Source organism: Stylophora pistillata, chromosome 7 (assembly GCF_964205215.1).
Source record: "Stylophora pistillata chromosome 7, jaStyPist1.2, whole genome shotgun sequence".
NCBI lineage: Eukaryota > Metazoa > Cnidaria > Anthozoa > Scleractinia > Pocilloporidae > Stylophora > Stylophora pistillata.
The window spans coordinates 16725622-16741469 of record NC_142525.1 but is presented as its reverse complement, the minus strand read 5'-3'; the positions used below and the strand labels follow the sequence as shown (position 1 = coordinate 16741469).

General features: G+C 40.4%; 1 protein-coding gene and 2 pseudogenes across 1 annotated transcript in view; 2 read left to right on the top strand and 1 right to left on the bottom strand.

Annotated features, from left to right (window-relative positions):
* Positions 1-12533, top strand: part of LOC111342759 (fibroblast growth factor receptor 2) — a 43101-nt gene extending 30568 nt beyond the window's left edge. Inside the window, exons 9-18 of the mRNA XM_088727715.1 lie at positions 111-141; positions 6116-6419; positions 6617-6727; positions 7068-7258; positions 7860-7982; positions 8965-9035; positions 9143-9183; positions 9395-9491; positions 9577-9676; positions 11908-12533. Of these exons, the coding sequence (XP_088583841.1) occupies positions 111-141; positions 6116-6419; positions 6617-6727; positions 7068-7258; positions 7860-7982; positions 8965-9035; positions 9143-9183; positions 9395-9491; positions 9577-9676; positions 11908-11973 (1135 nt within the window). The 3' untranslated portion in view covers positions 11974-12533. The remainder of the gene's footprint in view (positions 1-110; positions 142-6115; positions 6420-6616; positions 6728-7067; positions 7259-7859; positions 7983-8964; positions 9036-9142; positions 9184-9394; positions 9492-9576; positions 9677-11907) is intronic.
* LOC148726882 (uncharacterized) lies at positions 1493-4388 on the top strand (annotated as a pseudogene).
* An 879-nt stretch (positions 12534-13412) lies between the features above and the next one.
* On the bottom strand, positions 13413-15306 carry LOC148726881 (uncharacterized; annotated as a pseudogene).
* Between the last annotated feature and the right edge of the window lie 542 nt (positions 15307-15848).

The window sequence follows — 15848 nt, the reverse complement described above, 5'->3', positions numbered from 1 at the left end:
CTGTGTTAGTGTAATGCACCAGAGATTGTATTATGTTAACATAAAATTTCAATTAAAACTGACGAATTGCCTTGCTGTTTATGAATATTAGTATCCCTTATCAATTGTAGGACTTATGAAGATGAAAGAGGTGTTTACGACGTAAGTTACAACTGAGGGATTTAGGCCATGTGTTCTATTGGTTTTATGACCTAACTAGTTATCACCGATCAAATGCGGGCATTATTTAGAGAATAGAGTGTTTCTGTCGAGCAACTATCAGACCGATAGTTCCGAGACATAAACACTCTATTGTCTTGTTCACCACTAAATTTTCTTCCGCGCGCCAGTTGAAAAACAGTCAAAACCCCTTAAGGTGGCTCAATAGGGTTTTTGGCCGGGCGAAGAATGGGTACGAAAATGGCGCGAGCTTTTAAATGGCATCAAATATGTAAACAAACATGGCGGCTTCACGCGAGTGCACAATTTTTGTCACATAATCGCGAAGTTTACTTGACGAGAGTGAATCGGCATCGATACTTTCCAGTAATGAGCACAATATTGACAGTGAAAGACCAGAAGTTTACACAACGCCTACACAACATCCGTAATGCGTCAGGTCGCTTTCGGAAAGTGGAAGCGATCGAAACCAGAAAAGAAACAAAAATAAAAAGGTTACACGGAGAGTTCAAAACGTGGAATGCCAAAAGGAAGCTCCAGTATGATAACATATCCAAGGAAAACGAACCCCCAGCAAAACGAATGACACGAGCACGTGAGGTCAGTACGTTTTTCTTTCTTCGGAAGTCAATTTTTGGTAAGATTTTCCTGTCAAGCTTGTCCTAATTATCGGCCTACCTGTTCTGTTGACTCCAACCCTGATTCCCATCAGCAGAATAAAGCTAAGAGGAAGGCGAACCTGCCACAAGGATCCAGACTGGTGGATTTAGAAACCCTTACAGATGGTCTGAGGGAATGCTTATTTTGTCATTACGGTAAATTCTCACTATTTTTAACTGCACTATAGCATGTTTTACACCATTATCATATAAAAGAACATAACAAATATTGTGGCGTCTTTTTTCCCTGTTAGTTTACAGTGTACTTTACAATATTTCTAGGCCCTTTGTCTCTTGGCAATGTTATTGAAGAACAGCACAGTGGCTTGGCAAGCACGTTTACTGTTATATGCAGCCAATGCAATGCGGAAAAAAACATTAAAACATCAAAAGAGCACAGATCTGGTGCACGCGGTCCATTGACCTTTGATGTGAACACGAGAGCTGCCCTTGGCTGTTTATACACAGGAGTGGGCAACACCCATTTAAACAATTTACTTTCAATCCTCAATGTGCCTGCACTGAACTCATCAACTTTTAAAAACTGGGAAAGGGAAGCTGGAAAGGCAATAGAGCAAGTAGCAAAAAATAGTTGCTAGCAATTCCTAAACCTTGAACGAGAGAAGGCAATTGAAAATGGTAACGAGCCTGACCAGAACAATTTGGTACCTATTGCCTGTTCTTATGACATGGGGTGGCAGAAATGGGGGCGAGGTTTCAACTCTAAGACCGGACATGCTGCAGTCATGGGCCTTTCAACTGGTAAGGTCCTTTACTACACAACAAAAAATAAAATGTGCCGCTCCTGTGATGAAGCTGAAAAGGCAGGAAAACAACCAAATGACCACGACTGTAGAAAAAATCATTCAGGCTCTTTAAAGTTAATGGAGCCTTTCGCTGCACAGGAACTTTTCAATAAGGTAACTAAATCAAATGTCAAATTTTCAATTTACACCGGGGATGATGATTCAATGACAGAATCTCTCCTAACGCAAAAGGTACCCTATGGTGTGGAAAAATGGAGTGATACAGTTCACATAAAAAGATCCCTTACAACACGCCTATACAACTTGAGCCAACGAAGTAAGTTCCCCAAATCCTTTACATACTGTATTGCACAAAATAAGGGGGATGCTACAAACATGAAATCTGCAATTCAAAGCATTGTGCCTCATGCATTTGATGACCATACTGGTTGTAGAGAAACATGGTGTCGATACAAAAAAGACCCTTCTCATTATTGTCACAGAGATCTTCCCTATGGCAAAGACCTCCAAGGAGATAGCCTTCAATCAGCCCTGAAATCTCTCTTTGATGAATATAGCACAGACATTGTTATAAACAAACTTGCACCTGCAGCAAATTCTCAACGTAACGAGTCTCTGAACAGTGTGGTGGGCTCGAAAAACCCCAAAATTCGCTTTTACGGGGGAAGTGAAAGCAATGATTATCGAGTGTCCTGCAGTGTCTCTCAAGTAAATTTAGGTTACAGGTACATTCCTCAGACTCTAGCGTCACTTAACATAGAGCCAGGTCTTTTCTGTGTAGACCATAATACGAAAACGGACATGAAAAGTTCGAAGGACAAACAAAGGAAATCAACAGTTGCATTCAAGCGACGTCGATCACAATTACACAAACACCATATTTCAGAAACCTCGAAAAACGAGGGCAAAGAAGGTACCATGTATGAAAGTGGCATTGGCCTGAACCTAAACTCTTCTGCGACAACATTGGAGTTGAACAATTCTGAACTTTCAATCACTGATCTTTATGATATAACCGCTGCTGTCACGAAACAACAACAAGAACAGTACGAAAATGCAGTTCCGAAATACACTTCGAGACCCACAGTTCAAAAGGAAAAATTTGATGACAGTAAATTTTATCACTTTGTTTTATTTGACATCGAGACAAATTCAACGGGAAAATCAGCAGAAGTATGTCAGCTCGCTGCCGTGGATAGGTCAGGTAAACAATTCTCATGCTATATTCTACCAACCAGAGACATAGATTCTCACGCGTCAAAGGTCAACAAACTTACAGTTAAAACTGTCAATAGAATCCGCCGACTTTTCAAAGATAATCGACTAGTAGAAGCCTTTGAGTTTCGCAAGTACTTAGGCAGTTCTTAACTTTTTTGAGGGCCAGCATAGATTCAGCTTCAACACGATCCACAAAGCCTGTTTGCACAATCTTGGCTGGACACAACGCCGCCACATTTGATATTCCAATACTTCTTCGAAACGGTGGCGAAAATTTTATCGCGGAGCTCAGTTCCATCAGTTCCATCCGGTTTGCAGACACTCTGACACTGATGAAATCACTCATCAAAAGCAAGCACTCTTCCATCCAAAACGCAGAAGGTAAATTTCCAAAGCCTGGGCAGAGTTCTGTTTACGAACATTTATTTCAAACCACCTTTGATGCCCACGACGCCCTAGAGGACGTGATCGCTCTTCGAAGAATCTTGCTTTCGCCTAGGTTGGCTTTGTCTGATGAAATGCTGGTGAACAGAAGTTCTGTAATCTCTGTCAAGGACGCCGCCGAAGACCTGAAATATCTTGACAACCGTCATCAGAGACTCTTGTCTTTTCGAGGAAAGCTGTACAACCCAGGTCATGCGGATAGCCCAATGAAGCATAGCATTGCCGAAAAAATTGCTGGCAGTGGCTTAAGATATGAGGATTTAAATAATTTGTACCAACGATTTGGACGGAAAGGTCGTGTGTATTTTGACGAGACCGCCATTGTCCAGTCGCTCATCGCTTCCAATGGTCACAAACACGACGAGAATAGTCTCCGCAATTTTGAAACACTTCGAAGAGATTTCCAAGGATTCTGCGGCATAGTAAATTAAGGTATGTTCTCAACTGACTTTCAGGTCAAAAGCAGTTTGTACAAAAACGTCAAAGATAATGACCGCCCGTGTTTGCACATTCGTTCTCGACAAAACCGCGTGGTTCGAAAGTTCGCGCATGCTCAAATAGCGATCTTGGCGAGTTCCTATTCTGATCACGTGATTGTCATTGAGGTGAAAAAATAGAAAGTTCCCCCTCAGATTTCTCGTATTTCCTTCGGTGAAATTCCTTAAAATTTGGCAGAGATGTTATACCCTTTTAGCTTTCCTTGTTGTGAATTTATCAGAAAAATTTGTAAGACAAGTTTTTCGCTCAGCCAGAAAACAACAAAAATGTTAAAAGCGAAAAAACTACCTTGACAACCCCTATTTTTTTCGATTTTAAAAGTTTCGTCTTGTCAGACTCTACCCGGTCGGAGAATAATAGAAAATTTTACCGAAGGAAATCGAAGAAAATTGAAATCAAAGTCAAACAGACGTCAAAAAATGGCGATATTTGAGTAGTTTTAATTTGGGACTAAAAGCCTTGACTTCAGAGGTGACTGTTGTACAGCAAATTTAGGCCCTTGTTTTTTATGTTTCAGTAGCTTTGATTTGAAAAATAGCAAAAACAACGAGAAAAATTAACTTTCGATTGATGTCACTGGCGCGCGCTTCGTGATCTTGCATAACCCTATTGAGCCACCTTAAATGCAGATCAATCAAATATTTTTTCATGCGCACAGCCTGTCACAAACGTCAATAATTCGCAACCGTACATTGGCTAAATAATATGTTATGTCTGTCATAATTGAAACGTCACTGCTTTCCCGATCTGCCTAACTTCGCGGCCGTCAAACCATTCAAAATTTTTACCTGAGTACTATCCATCCGGGTATTTTCCGCGGACGGGCACTACGGGCTGATAGTGTCTTTCCACGGATGAAAGCTATCGCGTCACGTTATCAACTGAAATCAATAAGAATCGGAGAAAATTTAGTGGTGAACTATAAAACCTGATAAAACATTCTATTAGGCGACGCGTTCTATAGTCATTTATGTCAGTTATAGGATGAAATAGAGAAAGTAGCTGAACTCAATAAGTCTACCGGCTGCACCCGGTAGACTTTCTAAATAATTGTTTTCGTGCTCTTTATACTGTCTTATTTTTTCCGATGCTTTATTTTACTTACAATCAGTAGTTAGGGAGCTGCGTGTGGCAAGAGTTTATTCGCATATGTATTTTCCAAATAATTACACTACCATTGCTTGATCTTCGCGTTGCAATTTATAGCTTCAGCGAAATAATTATGCTTTGAACTTCGATCACTCCATTGGACACGTAAGTTTCGATGGCAGAGAACAAAATGTTAGGATCTGTTTACATGACGGTGGGGAACCCCTGGAAGGCGTTGTGACCCGCCTAACTGTGGGCGAAAAATAACCCGCGTTTACTTACAACCTTATAATTGCGAGATTCCGGAGTGAAATTTCTCGAGGTTGTCGTACGTTGCGCTTGTAATTAGGGAGTTTAAGAGGTCACTGCGGTAACGTGTGGTGAGAGGTAGGCGAAAAAACGGAATTCATTTTCCTCTAAGATTTTCGCCTGTAGCTCGATGGGTTAACCGTTTCTGACGATACGACGCCTTCACTGCGGCATAACAAGTGAATGCAGTTTGAGTTCAGGACAAAAGCGTGACTTAATTGCTGTCGAGGTTTCATTGCTTGGAGGACGTAAAAGTTGTTGTTTTAACCTTTTAGTTTTGTATGGTACGGAAATGTACAAGGTTTTTAAACTCGCGCGTTTCGCTAAAACTTTGCTCATTTGATCTTTTGTAACATAAACGCAACCCCGGCTTACCCACCTTGAGACGTTTACACGGCAAATTGTTACCTCAGCTGAGAAGGTTACCCTGCCCGGCAGACCGGGCAGCCCGCCTAAGCGGGTCATCCCGTACTTACCGTTTAAACATGATCAAGAAAAAATCATGAAAAGATTTATCGTATAACCAGTTCGGCCCCGCTCGCGCAATCCCATAGCAAAACATAATAGAAGCTGACGTGTGTAGGGTCGGACGGGTTGACATGAGCCGGTCCGAAGAAAGCCGTCCTTGGTGCCCTCACGTCGCTTTGCTGCAAAAACTTGAATAAAACATAACGAGAAAAAAATCATGTTTTTCATTGAAGGAATTGGGAATTTCTTGTTGTGACTCGAAAAAAATGGGCAGGTTACCTCCACTGGGGTCCCCCACTACTATGTAAACACAGACCCTTGGTTCTTTGTAACCATTTAGGACAAACGATTAGAACGTGTTTATAATCTTTTGTAAAAGAAGAACCTAAACGTTAGTTTGATGAAAATGGGTGAACTATATTTTTAGTGGCCGGTTATACCTTTTTATTGAGATTGATCAGAGATTTATATGCGAAAACCTTAACGCGTATGTTGTTTTAATAGATTGAATTACGATTAGAAGATATCGAAGCAAGTCAGCCCGATTCAAGAACACTTACACAACCTCCTGCAGATTACATGGATCTCAGGGAGGCTAGCAGAGATAACAGAAAAGCACCAAGTGCCGCTCCAGGTGCTGATTACGCGCCTCTTTATCAATTAACACACTCCTGGGAAGTTCCAAGAGATCACGTGACCATAGAAAAGATCATTGGTAAAGGTTCTTTTGGTCAGGTTGCCAAAGGAACAGCAGTAGGACTTCGAGGGAGGCCTGAAACGACTACAGTGGCTCTTAAGATGCTTAAATGTGAGCTCTTGTACTGTTAATTTAATGACAGTCTTGGCCTACAATCATTCAGGAAATGTTACCAGCTTACAGTAATGTTTTAGCTATTTGCCATTTCATAACTAATGTTGTCATTTCAAATTTTCAAATGTTGTCATTTCAAATTTTCGCATATTATTCCAATTAACCACATTTTTCTCCTTTTTTTAACGCTCTAGCTAACGCTGCTGAGTCAGACAAGAGAGATTTGATGAAAGAACTTGAAACAATGAAGCAGCTGAAACCACATCCTTACGTCGTTAAGCTTCTGGGTTGTGTTACGGAGTCTGGTACGCTTTGGTTATGGGGGTCTAGTTTTTCTGTACACAATTTCCTTTTGATTTACTTTGTAACACTGTCTCGTTATTTTCTTTAAGTCAATATAGACGCTCCTGGATTTAACGACTGTCTAAGACCGAATATTTGCTATTGAGCTGAACATTCTGTTGTATAAGCAAAACGCGTTTTGTAGGGAAATATTTGGTCTTCCAGCTTTTCTTTTTAAAACTGCATCTTGCTTTTTAAGATTCGTTCAAAAGTATTAACAATGACTGGATTACTAATTTATTTCTTTTGTTATTCAGTTTTTTTATAGAGTAGTTTATCATATTGTTTGTTTGATCTCTTCAGAGCCACTGTTGGTTTTGATTGAATATGTGCCTTTTGGGGATCTGCTGGGTTACTTGAGAAAGAGCCGCGGATTAAAGGACACATACTACAAAGACCCAAATATCAAACCACAAACAAATCTGACGTCACAGCAGCTAATGAAGTTTGCCTGGCAAATCGCAGATGGAATGAGTTATTTGTCCTCAAAATCTGTAAGTTAATTAAAAACCTAAAGGAAAAAAACTTAATTGTGAATCATTTTTTGTAAGGTGTATCGCGAAGTTAAGCTCTGTCCTTCATAGAATGTTGTCTTTACAAGATCGCGGCCGGATAATGTAAACTTATTCTTGCCGTTTTGTAAAAGCCTTAATTTGTTTGAAGGGAATCCTCCCAATTTTAATGCCATCATTTTAATTTTATTCCAATGTGCAAATGGCGATATTTTTGCATCATTCCCAGAGCACCCCATCAAATGGAAATATCTGGTTTTCTTTTGTGTAGGCAAAGGCAGAGACGGGAATGGAAAGGATCTTTTAAGATATTCAGCCTAAACTGAGTGTATATTAAATATCCATTTTAGTGTCAAGGAATAAAAGGAATTAAGACTTGACATTTCCAAAATTTCTTGTTGGTCGCAAAAAATGCCACATTACAGAATTCTACTTCCAATAAAAATCTTAATATGAGCATTCTGTGAACTACACACACCATAAGTTGTATTTGCTAGAGTTTTTTTTCCTATCTGAACCGATTCAGTTCAGGTCTTTTCTTCTGTATTCGCTAATTTTTGCTGAAGCATCAATTCTTTCTTAGATCATCCATCGAGACCTCGCAGCGCGTAATGTGTTGGTTGGACAAAAGGAAACGTGCAAAGTGACAGACTTTGGAATGGCCAGAGATGTGCAGGAAAAAAATATTTATGAACGAAAGACTAAGGTAATCAAGAAAGAGGGGAGATGGGGGCGATACTACTCATTAACATATCGTTCCATCTAATGATCTTTTATAATTATTGTTGTGATATAGCTGATATATTCCAAACTTCGGTCACGAAATCTTTGGATGGGACCCTAACAAGGGCGTAGCCAGGGGGGGGGGGGTCCTGGGGTGCCCGTGATCCCTCCTTGGTAGGTCTTCTTTAGAGCAAACAACCTACAATATTCAGGTGGCGAAAACGCCATGACAATATCTTGGCCGTAAAAGCCATTGATATGGTCCTTCATGCCGCGATAATACGACTGAGCCCGCTGATATACGCGGTGTAAATGGTGAGTAGCCTCTTTGACCGCCCCCCCCCCACCCCTCCTTTGAAAAATCCTGGCTACGCCCCTGCCTGAGGAAAACTTATACAAGTATGTTACGAGTTCGATGTTTACGTGGTAGGCGATTTGTAGTCTAAACAGAACGCAGAGTTGTCGGAACAGCAACAAGAAGACTTATTCCAAAATGAACGTAGTTTCTACCTGATAAACTTTACACTAGCACGTAACTCAATCAACTTACACGGCCTCCGCCAACTTCGCTCAACTTGAAAAATACACACGGCCTCCGCCAACTTCAATAAACTTGTAAATACACACGACCTCCGCCAACTTCGATAAACACTGCCTCGTCACGCTTGACTGATCACGACTAACTCTCTTCGCTTGTGAAAACTTAGTTAAAACCTCGCCTAACCTATCCTACTTACATAAAAGGGTCTAATTATAGCAACATTACAAAATATACCAATTTTAGAATCGAATACATCATGTACTAAATTAAACAAACCATGACTTTTCGCGAACATTCCAGAGGGTCATGCATGTCACGCAACATTATTTTTCGTAACAAAGTATAACTTGAAATAATACTGTCTTTGGCTGGTTGCTTTCCTTACTTTTTAAGCGATTCACAAAGCGATATTTGAAATATTTAGGGCCGTCTTCCCGTGAAGTGGACTGCTTATGAGGCCTTGTTGTACGGAAAATATACCACCAAAAGTGATGTGTAAGTATAACTGATAATTATCCATCTTTGTGAAAGAATTTATCTTAGTTGTCGTATTAATGTCTTCAGTCACTTAATTTATATTCGTTTGATTTTTATTTCTGCAGTTGGAGTTATGGAGTTGTGCTTTACGAGATTTTTACCATAGGTATTATCGAATGGAATTTTATGAGACTAGATTTTTTTTTGCTTTCTACTATCTTTAATTAAACAATGTCTTTTGCTCTTTACTACATTTAATTGAACAATGTTTTCTGTTGAGTGGGACAAGCGCAATGAGCTTCCCTTTACAATCTTTGTTACACAGGGTAGTGTTACAGCGCTACAATTTTATTTCGATGGTTTTGTGGTTCTTCCAGGTGGTTCACCTTACCCAAAAATGGATGGAAGAAAAATTGCAAACTTACTTCAGGAGGGATATAGGATGCCTAAACCACAACACGTCGATGAAAAATTGTAAGTTTTCTTTTTCAACTCACTCTCTCTAATCATACAAGAAAAATTTCTTTAAATTTTAAACAGATCATTTGAAATATACCAGGTATCAGGTAATGATGAAATGCTGGAAAAATGACTCGGAAACAAGACCAACATTCACTGAATTGAAAAATCAGCTCAAGGACATGGAAACCCAACATAAGGTGAGAATTCTGATCAAAATGAGAGGTTCTTTTTTATGCAATAGCGACTGGCTTAGGCTCAGTTAGTTACGGTTTTTAGCTTTAACAGCATTTACCTGGATAGCTTAGTAATATATTCTCATCTCTTTCATATTTACAAGTTTGGATTCCATCTTTTTTTTATGTCACCGGAGTTAGCGCTCCACGAGCGAAGGAGCAAACTAAAATATTCCAACTATAAACGGTACTCTATGATTATTATTTTAAAGTTCATAAGATATGTATGAAAGCGATCCTTGCGTAATGAACACTACTTATGTATTGTGAAAATAAGACCTAAAAAAAAAATCAGGTCCGAATGGGATTTGAACCCATGATCTCTGCGATGCTGCGGTTTTAAACGTACGAAAACGATCCTCGTAGTAATAAACACTACATAAGATGATTGGAAAACCGCATTAAGACGCAACAAAGAGTAGGAAACAACGACGGCATAAAGTAGTGAAATTGTTTATTCATGAATAGTTATAAATACCAAAAGAAACATACCCAGAGTCATACGTCTGAACTTACAATTTAAATAACCAACTGCTATCAAAAAAAGTAATTACAAACTATTTACAACAACAATAACAATAAGATAAAATTGAAAAGGCATCTGTTCACCTAACAGCGTTTATGACGTTCAGTTCTGACACGTGGCAGGATATAAGGGTGTCCTCTTTTCCTACGGCTCCTTGTTCTTTGGGGTGGAAGCAGTACATCAAGGGGATGATTACTATCAGTAGTTTTGTTCTCCCATACTGGCCTATCTTTGATTTTAATTCAATTAGTTATGGTATATATTTGCTGGCATATCCATAACGTGGAGCCCGCTTACAAAACCTATCAATTTGGGAGAGATATTTACTATTGTGGGCACAAGCCCACACCTCAATCGCAAAGGTGAAAAGTGACATTCTAAGGCTGTCAAATTGCAGTGTAAGCTCTTGTAGTGAGTAGCCGTAATATTTACAAACTCTAAGTATGTACAATCTAGAACTTGCTTTGCTAAGCATATTTTCGAATTAAGTGTCCCAATTACATGAATCTTCACTTGCTGTAACTCCAAACAGCTTTAGTTAACTCCTAGCAATTCCATCCATGGACTTTGGGAGGGGCATCCTGGTTTTACCCCTAACAACCATCTCAAAGGTATTTTTCATGTTCAGCTTCATCTGATTATCATCAGTCCAAACTTTGATGTTTGCTACTTCCTGATGTAATGAATCAGTGCGATTGAGGCCAATTGGGATATCATATTTGATCAGTAGGGTTTGGGGGGTTACAGGTTTGATGTCATTTAACCATGAAGGAGAACACTAAGGGTCCAAGCACAGTCCCCTGTGGAACCCCTCTATTGTTATTGAGGGAACTGGTAACCACTCCATCAACCCCCTACGCTCTGTCAGCGATCGCACAGGAAGCTCATTATCCAGTTTTTAATGTCATACGACATCATCTTGTTTGCACAGAACGCGATGGGAGACTGAGTCAAAAGCCTTCCTAAAATCAAATGAAAAGGCTGTGACAAAATCCGCACTCGTGTCAAGTTGCGCAAGCCAAAAATGATAGCTATAGTTGTGTTGTGTCCCTTTTTATTAGCGAATTGGTCAGGTCCAATCGCTGACTTAAGGAAAGGAGATAGTTCTTGTTTGCAGACAAGACGCTCATAGATTCTGTGATGTTGGTTAATGAGGTAGTTCTGAGTTGATCGCATTCAGTCAGAGGAGATTCCTTAGGGATGGGCGAGACATTTGCTTGTTTCCACAAGAATGGAATTTTTTGGTGCTTGAGTGAGCAATTAAAAATTTTTGGCGATCACTGGTGCAGATGGGGAGAGTAATCGCGCCAAAGCCAGTAAGGAAACTCATCAGGCCCCAAAGCGGTTCGTTTCTGGTGTGTCAGTAGGTTCTTATATCACATTTATTCGCAGCTGGGAGAAGGGTTCCTTCTGGCATTTGCAGACGCGTAGGAGCCTCATACGCGTCATCACTGTTGATGGTTTGAAAGTATGTGTTGATGACGTCAGGGGAAATCATCGAGCTAACAAGCTTACCTTGCGTATTTCTACCAGTTATTCCTCTGGTGGTATCACACCATTCTTCTTGAATTTGTGTGAAAGCTTACCGCTCATGAGGATCACTATTTATAATAAATGAGGAACCCTGTCTTTATTTGACGCTGATTATTTCTTTTTTTTTTCTCTGCAGAGGCTAATCAACATGAGTATGTACGACAACCAATTGTACGCAAACGTCGAGGATTTAACAGTGTAGTTTGATGCACGTCCACGGTGTAAGATCGGCTAACGATTTGAACACTTTGCCGCAACAAGTTTCAGGGACTAATCATCTTTGCATTGAACGATTACGTTGTCCTTTTTATATTCTTAAACGGTAAACCGCTATTATGTTTTTTCAGTCGTTTTACCGATAAAGTATACTCTCGTATTTCCCGTTAACTTGTTAAGAACTTACACGTATGCTCGACTTAATTAAGCATTTGTGATCGGTTTATTTCAAGCTAAATTCCGAAAAGCAGGAAAGCGTTCTGACATCAGATGACGCGTTTTGTTATCTTTGTACCGTAACCGTACCTTCCAAGAAAGAATCGTATTTACCAAATTGATCTCGCTCGGAAGGCCTTAGTTGTGTAAATTTGTTAGTTAATTTTAAGAAACTGTTTTGCCGCGACACCCACCTGCCTGGAGGAAAGCTATCATGCGCATAATATTGCTTTGCTAAGGCTATATTTGTTTGTGATACCCACTCTAAATACTTTTACACTGAAATTATTAGAAGTATTAGTAAAATGAGCAGAATTCTTTTTAAAACTATTTATGCCTCTTGCTCGCTTGCTTATAACCAAGTGTTTTACACTGTGCATAGCTAGGGGTGAGCTCGATTTGCTGGGAGAATTAAACGGACAACCTTTATTTGCCGTAATTTTGCCACTCAGTTGAGTGGCCGTTTATTTTTAATACCAAATCAAGTTACAGTAAAACCGGAAATACAAACCTAATCCCAGCAAAGGTGAGGGCAAACGCGCAAAATCCCTGATCGACCCGAGAGACAGGGCCGCCCCACTGGAAGCCCAAGCAATGCACAGTGCCTGAATAAAAACTCCTGTAACAACCCAACGTGATTAAACTGGCAAGTAAACCAGCCTAGTGTCCCTTGGCGGGATTGATAGACTGAAAGCTAGTCTCTAATGCTATTTTAATACTAATGAAATTATGATCATGCTTGTGAAACTGTTAGCCCTTGCACAACCGCCCCTCAAGCATGTCATCTTAGAAGGAATCGACAAACCGTTAACTGAATTACTGTATGAACCTAACGTTAACCTACTGGCAGGCAAGAGAAGTGGATCGGAGGCACTACCAAATAATTCTATCCGAAAGGCCCAACTGCTGGCCCCCGCTAAGCAGCCATTCCTAAGTTAAAGCGGATTATGATTACACATTCAATTTATGCTCAGGACATGTGCCATTTTAGGAACAGTTGGCCCCTGCACAACTGCTCCTAAGTAGGCCCTACCTAATATGTAAATCTAAGAGGTGGTTCATACTCTAATATTCCATATTCACTGTAATGCGAAGACAAACATAACACAGATACCAGTGGCCCCTGCACACCAGATCTGTACCATGTTTGGGAAAGTCTACTATGCCTATGTGGTATCCCTCTTGCAAGCATAGGCAAACGGTACTGACTTACACATGGCCATGAAAGGCTGACAGAGACCCCATCGTGGAGATTCGTATATATCGCAGAAATGCATTAGATTTCCAGCGTCCAAAATCCCTGATCTGTGTGTCCGACATACCTTTTGCTGCTGTCCAGGAAGCAGCACCGATCCTAAAGCTATGAGTCTTATGGTGCGAATTATCCAGGTCACAAAACTGAAGGTCTTCCTCGAATGCTGTCACAAAGAAAGATCGAGATATTGGGAGGCATCTGGCCAACTGAAAACAAGTCCGGCAAATTGTCCCCGAATAGTTATATACTCTGACAGAAGACAGACCGGGAAAATTGGTCTCTCTCGGTAAAGGAAAATATCTACTGGGTTTGCAGAGTCACAATGCTTGTAGTTCCTTAACACAATCTTTAATTCGGTGACAGTACCCTCCCTGGTTTTCATGAAGGTAATTTGACTGATATTGATGATATTTTGACAAGGTTGAATGTACCGATAAGTAATTTCCCCAACTCTAAGGGCCGAAAAGAAAGTAACTGCATACATTGCCCGAGTTAATTTTTTGCTATACAAGGATGATTTTGTGTGCTCGCAGGCCAAGATGATATTTTAGAGTATGGGTAAAGTAATGGGTAACCGAGTGTCCCTCAAAGAGTTTATTTTACTGTAACCCCGCAATGCGAGTTTGATCATCTCAGATTTAGTGGGGTCAGGCAGAGAAGCTAAACGATGGGGAAAAATTAATGCCGAAATGTAATTAACTACTGTAGAGGCTGCATATGGTTTTTCAGCTAAAAAGGCGATAAACAAGGCTAGAGTATGTTCGGAAAGAAGAAAAACTGGAGTTTGCAGCCCTAGGTGATCCCTCACAAATTGTTGCAAAATCTGCCAGGGGCGACGGTACACAAACCTAGATGTTACACCCAGACTAGCTTCTAATAACTTGGCTAGCCTATCTCCCAGTTCTCGGGTAGAAGGTGTGATGGCAGAGGGGTTGGTGTTGGGTCCATGCCCTGTGACACTGTTCAGAATTTATCGACCTGTGAACGAGATAAGCTATCAGCCAACACATTCTTAGTTCCTTGAATATGACGCGCCCTAAAGAGGATATTGTTTCTTAGGCAAATCAGAAGCATTGTGCGCAACAACACCAGCATCTTGGTGTCCTTCGTTGTTACCTTATTAATAACATGAGCCACATTTCGTTGTCACTAAAAAGGAGGACCCTCGTGTTTCTGCTGAGGGCTACGACAATTGGAAAAAATTCAAGAAAATAAATATTATATGCCTTCCATGGGTCTGGCCATGTACCATAAGCCCAATGCTTGCCGAAACAATTCCATACCCTTTAGACTGCGCAGAATCCTTGAAAAACTGCAAGTTATGAGAGGTTGACCAGGCTTCCTCTAAGAAAAAATACTTTCCGTTGAAGGATTATAAGAAAGTTTCCCAGATTCTTAAATCTTTTTTTGTTTCCAAAATTAATCGAATTCTGTGGTGCGCATGCTTGATACCTAAGGTGACATTTATAAGGCGCCTAATAAAAACTCGGCCAGAGGTAATTACCGAGCAGGAAAAATTCAGGAAACCTATAAGGGATTAGAGTTCCTTCAGTTGTACTCTTTTCTTGGGTAGAAGAGAGCGAATTGCGTCCAAGGTTTTGTCAACTTTTTCTTTGGGAAGCCTGGCCTCCATGGCTAAACAATCTAATTCAATGCCTGCAAAAGTTAATACTGGACTAGGGCCTTCTGTTTTTCTGGAGCCATGGGAACATCAATGTCATCACAAAATTGCAAAAACCTTTGAAGGCTAGCATCAAAAATTTCATGGGATTTTTCAAGAATCAAAAAGTCATCCACAATATGCCAGATGTTAGGTATCGCTAATTTGTTGCGAGCTACCCACTCCATTGCGGTACTGAGGGCCTAAAAGATCTAACAGAAACTAGCAAAACCCATGGGGAGGCAGCGGTCGACATAATAGTTCCCCCTTCCTATTGCATTCCCAGTAAGTGATAGTGTGAGGGGCGTATTGGGAAAATGCGGAAAGCACTCCGGACATCCATCTGAGTAAGGGTACAACCTCTGCCTAACTGTTTGATAAGCCGAATTGCATCATTGACCTTAGCACAGCGTACTGAACAAAACTCTTGTGGGATAAAATCGTTAACTGACCCACCAAAGGGGAAGGAAAGACGGTGAATCATTCTAAATTCACCTTGTGCTTTCTTGGGTATGACCCCCAAGGGAGATATTCTAAGGTTAGGTAATGGGGGTTCTGAAAAAGGTCCCATTATACGACCTTCTTGGGTCTCTTTAGTTAACTCTTAGTAAACCTGATCTGGGTGCTCAGATACTGAGACGAGATTATTGGAAAACCTGCTCTCTATGGGGCCATAATAATGTAAACGGGAGCCATGTAAAAAACCACTTAATAAATAACTACGCAGCTT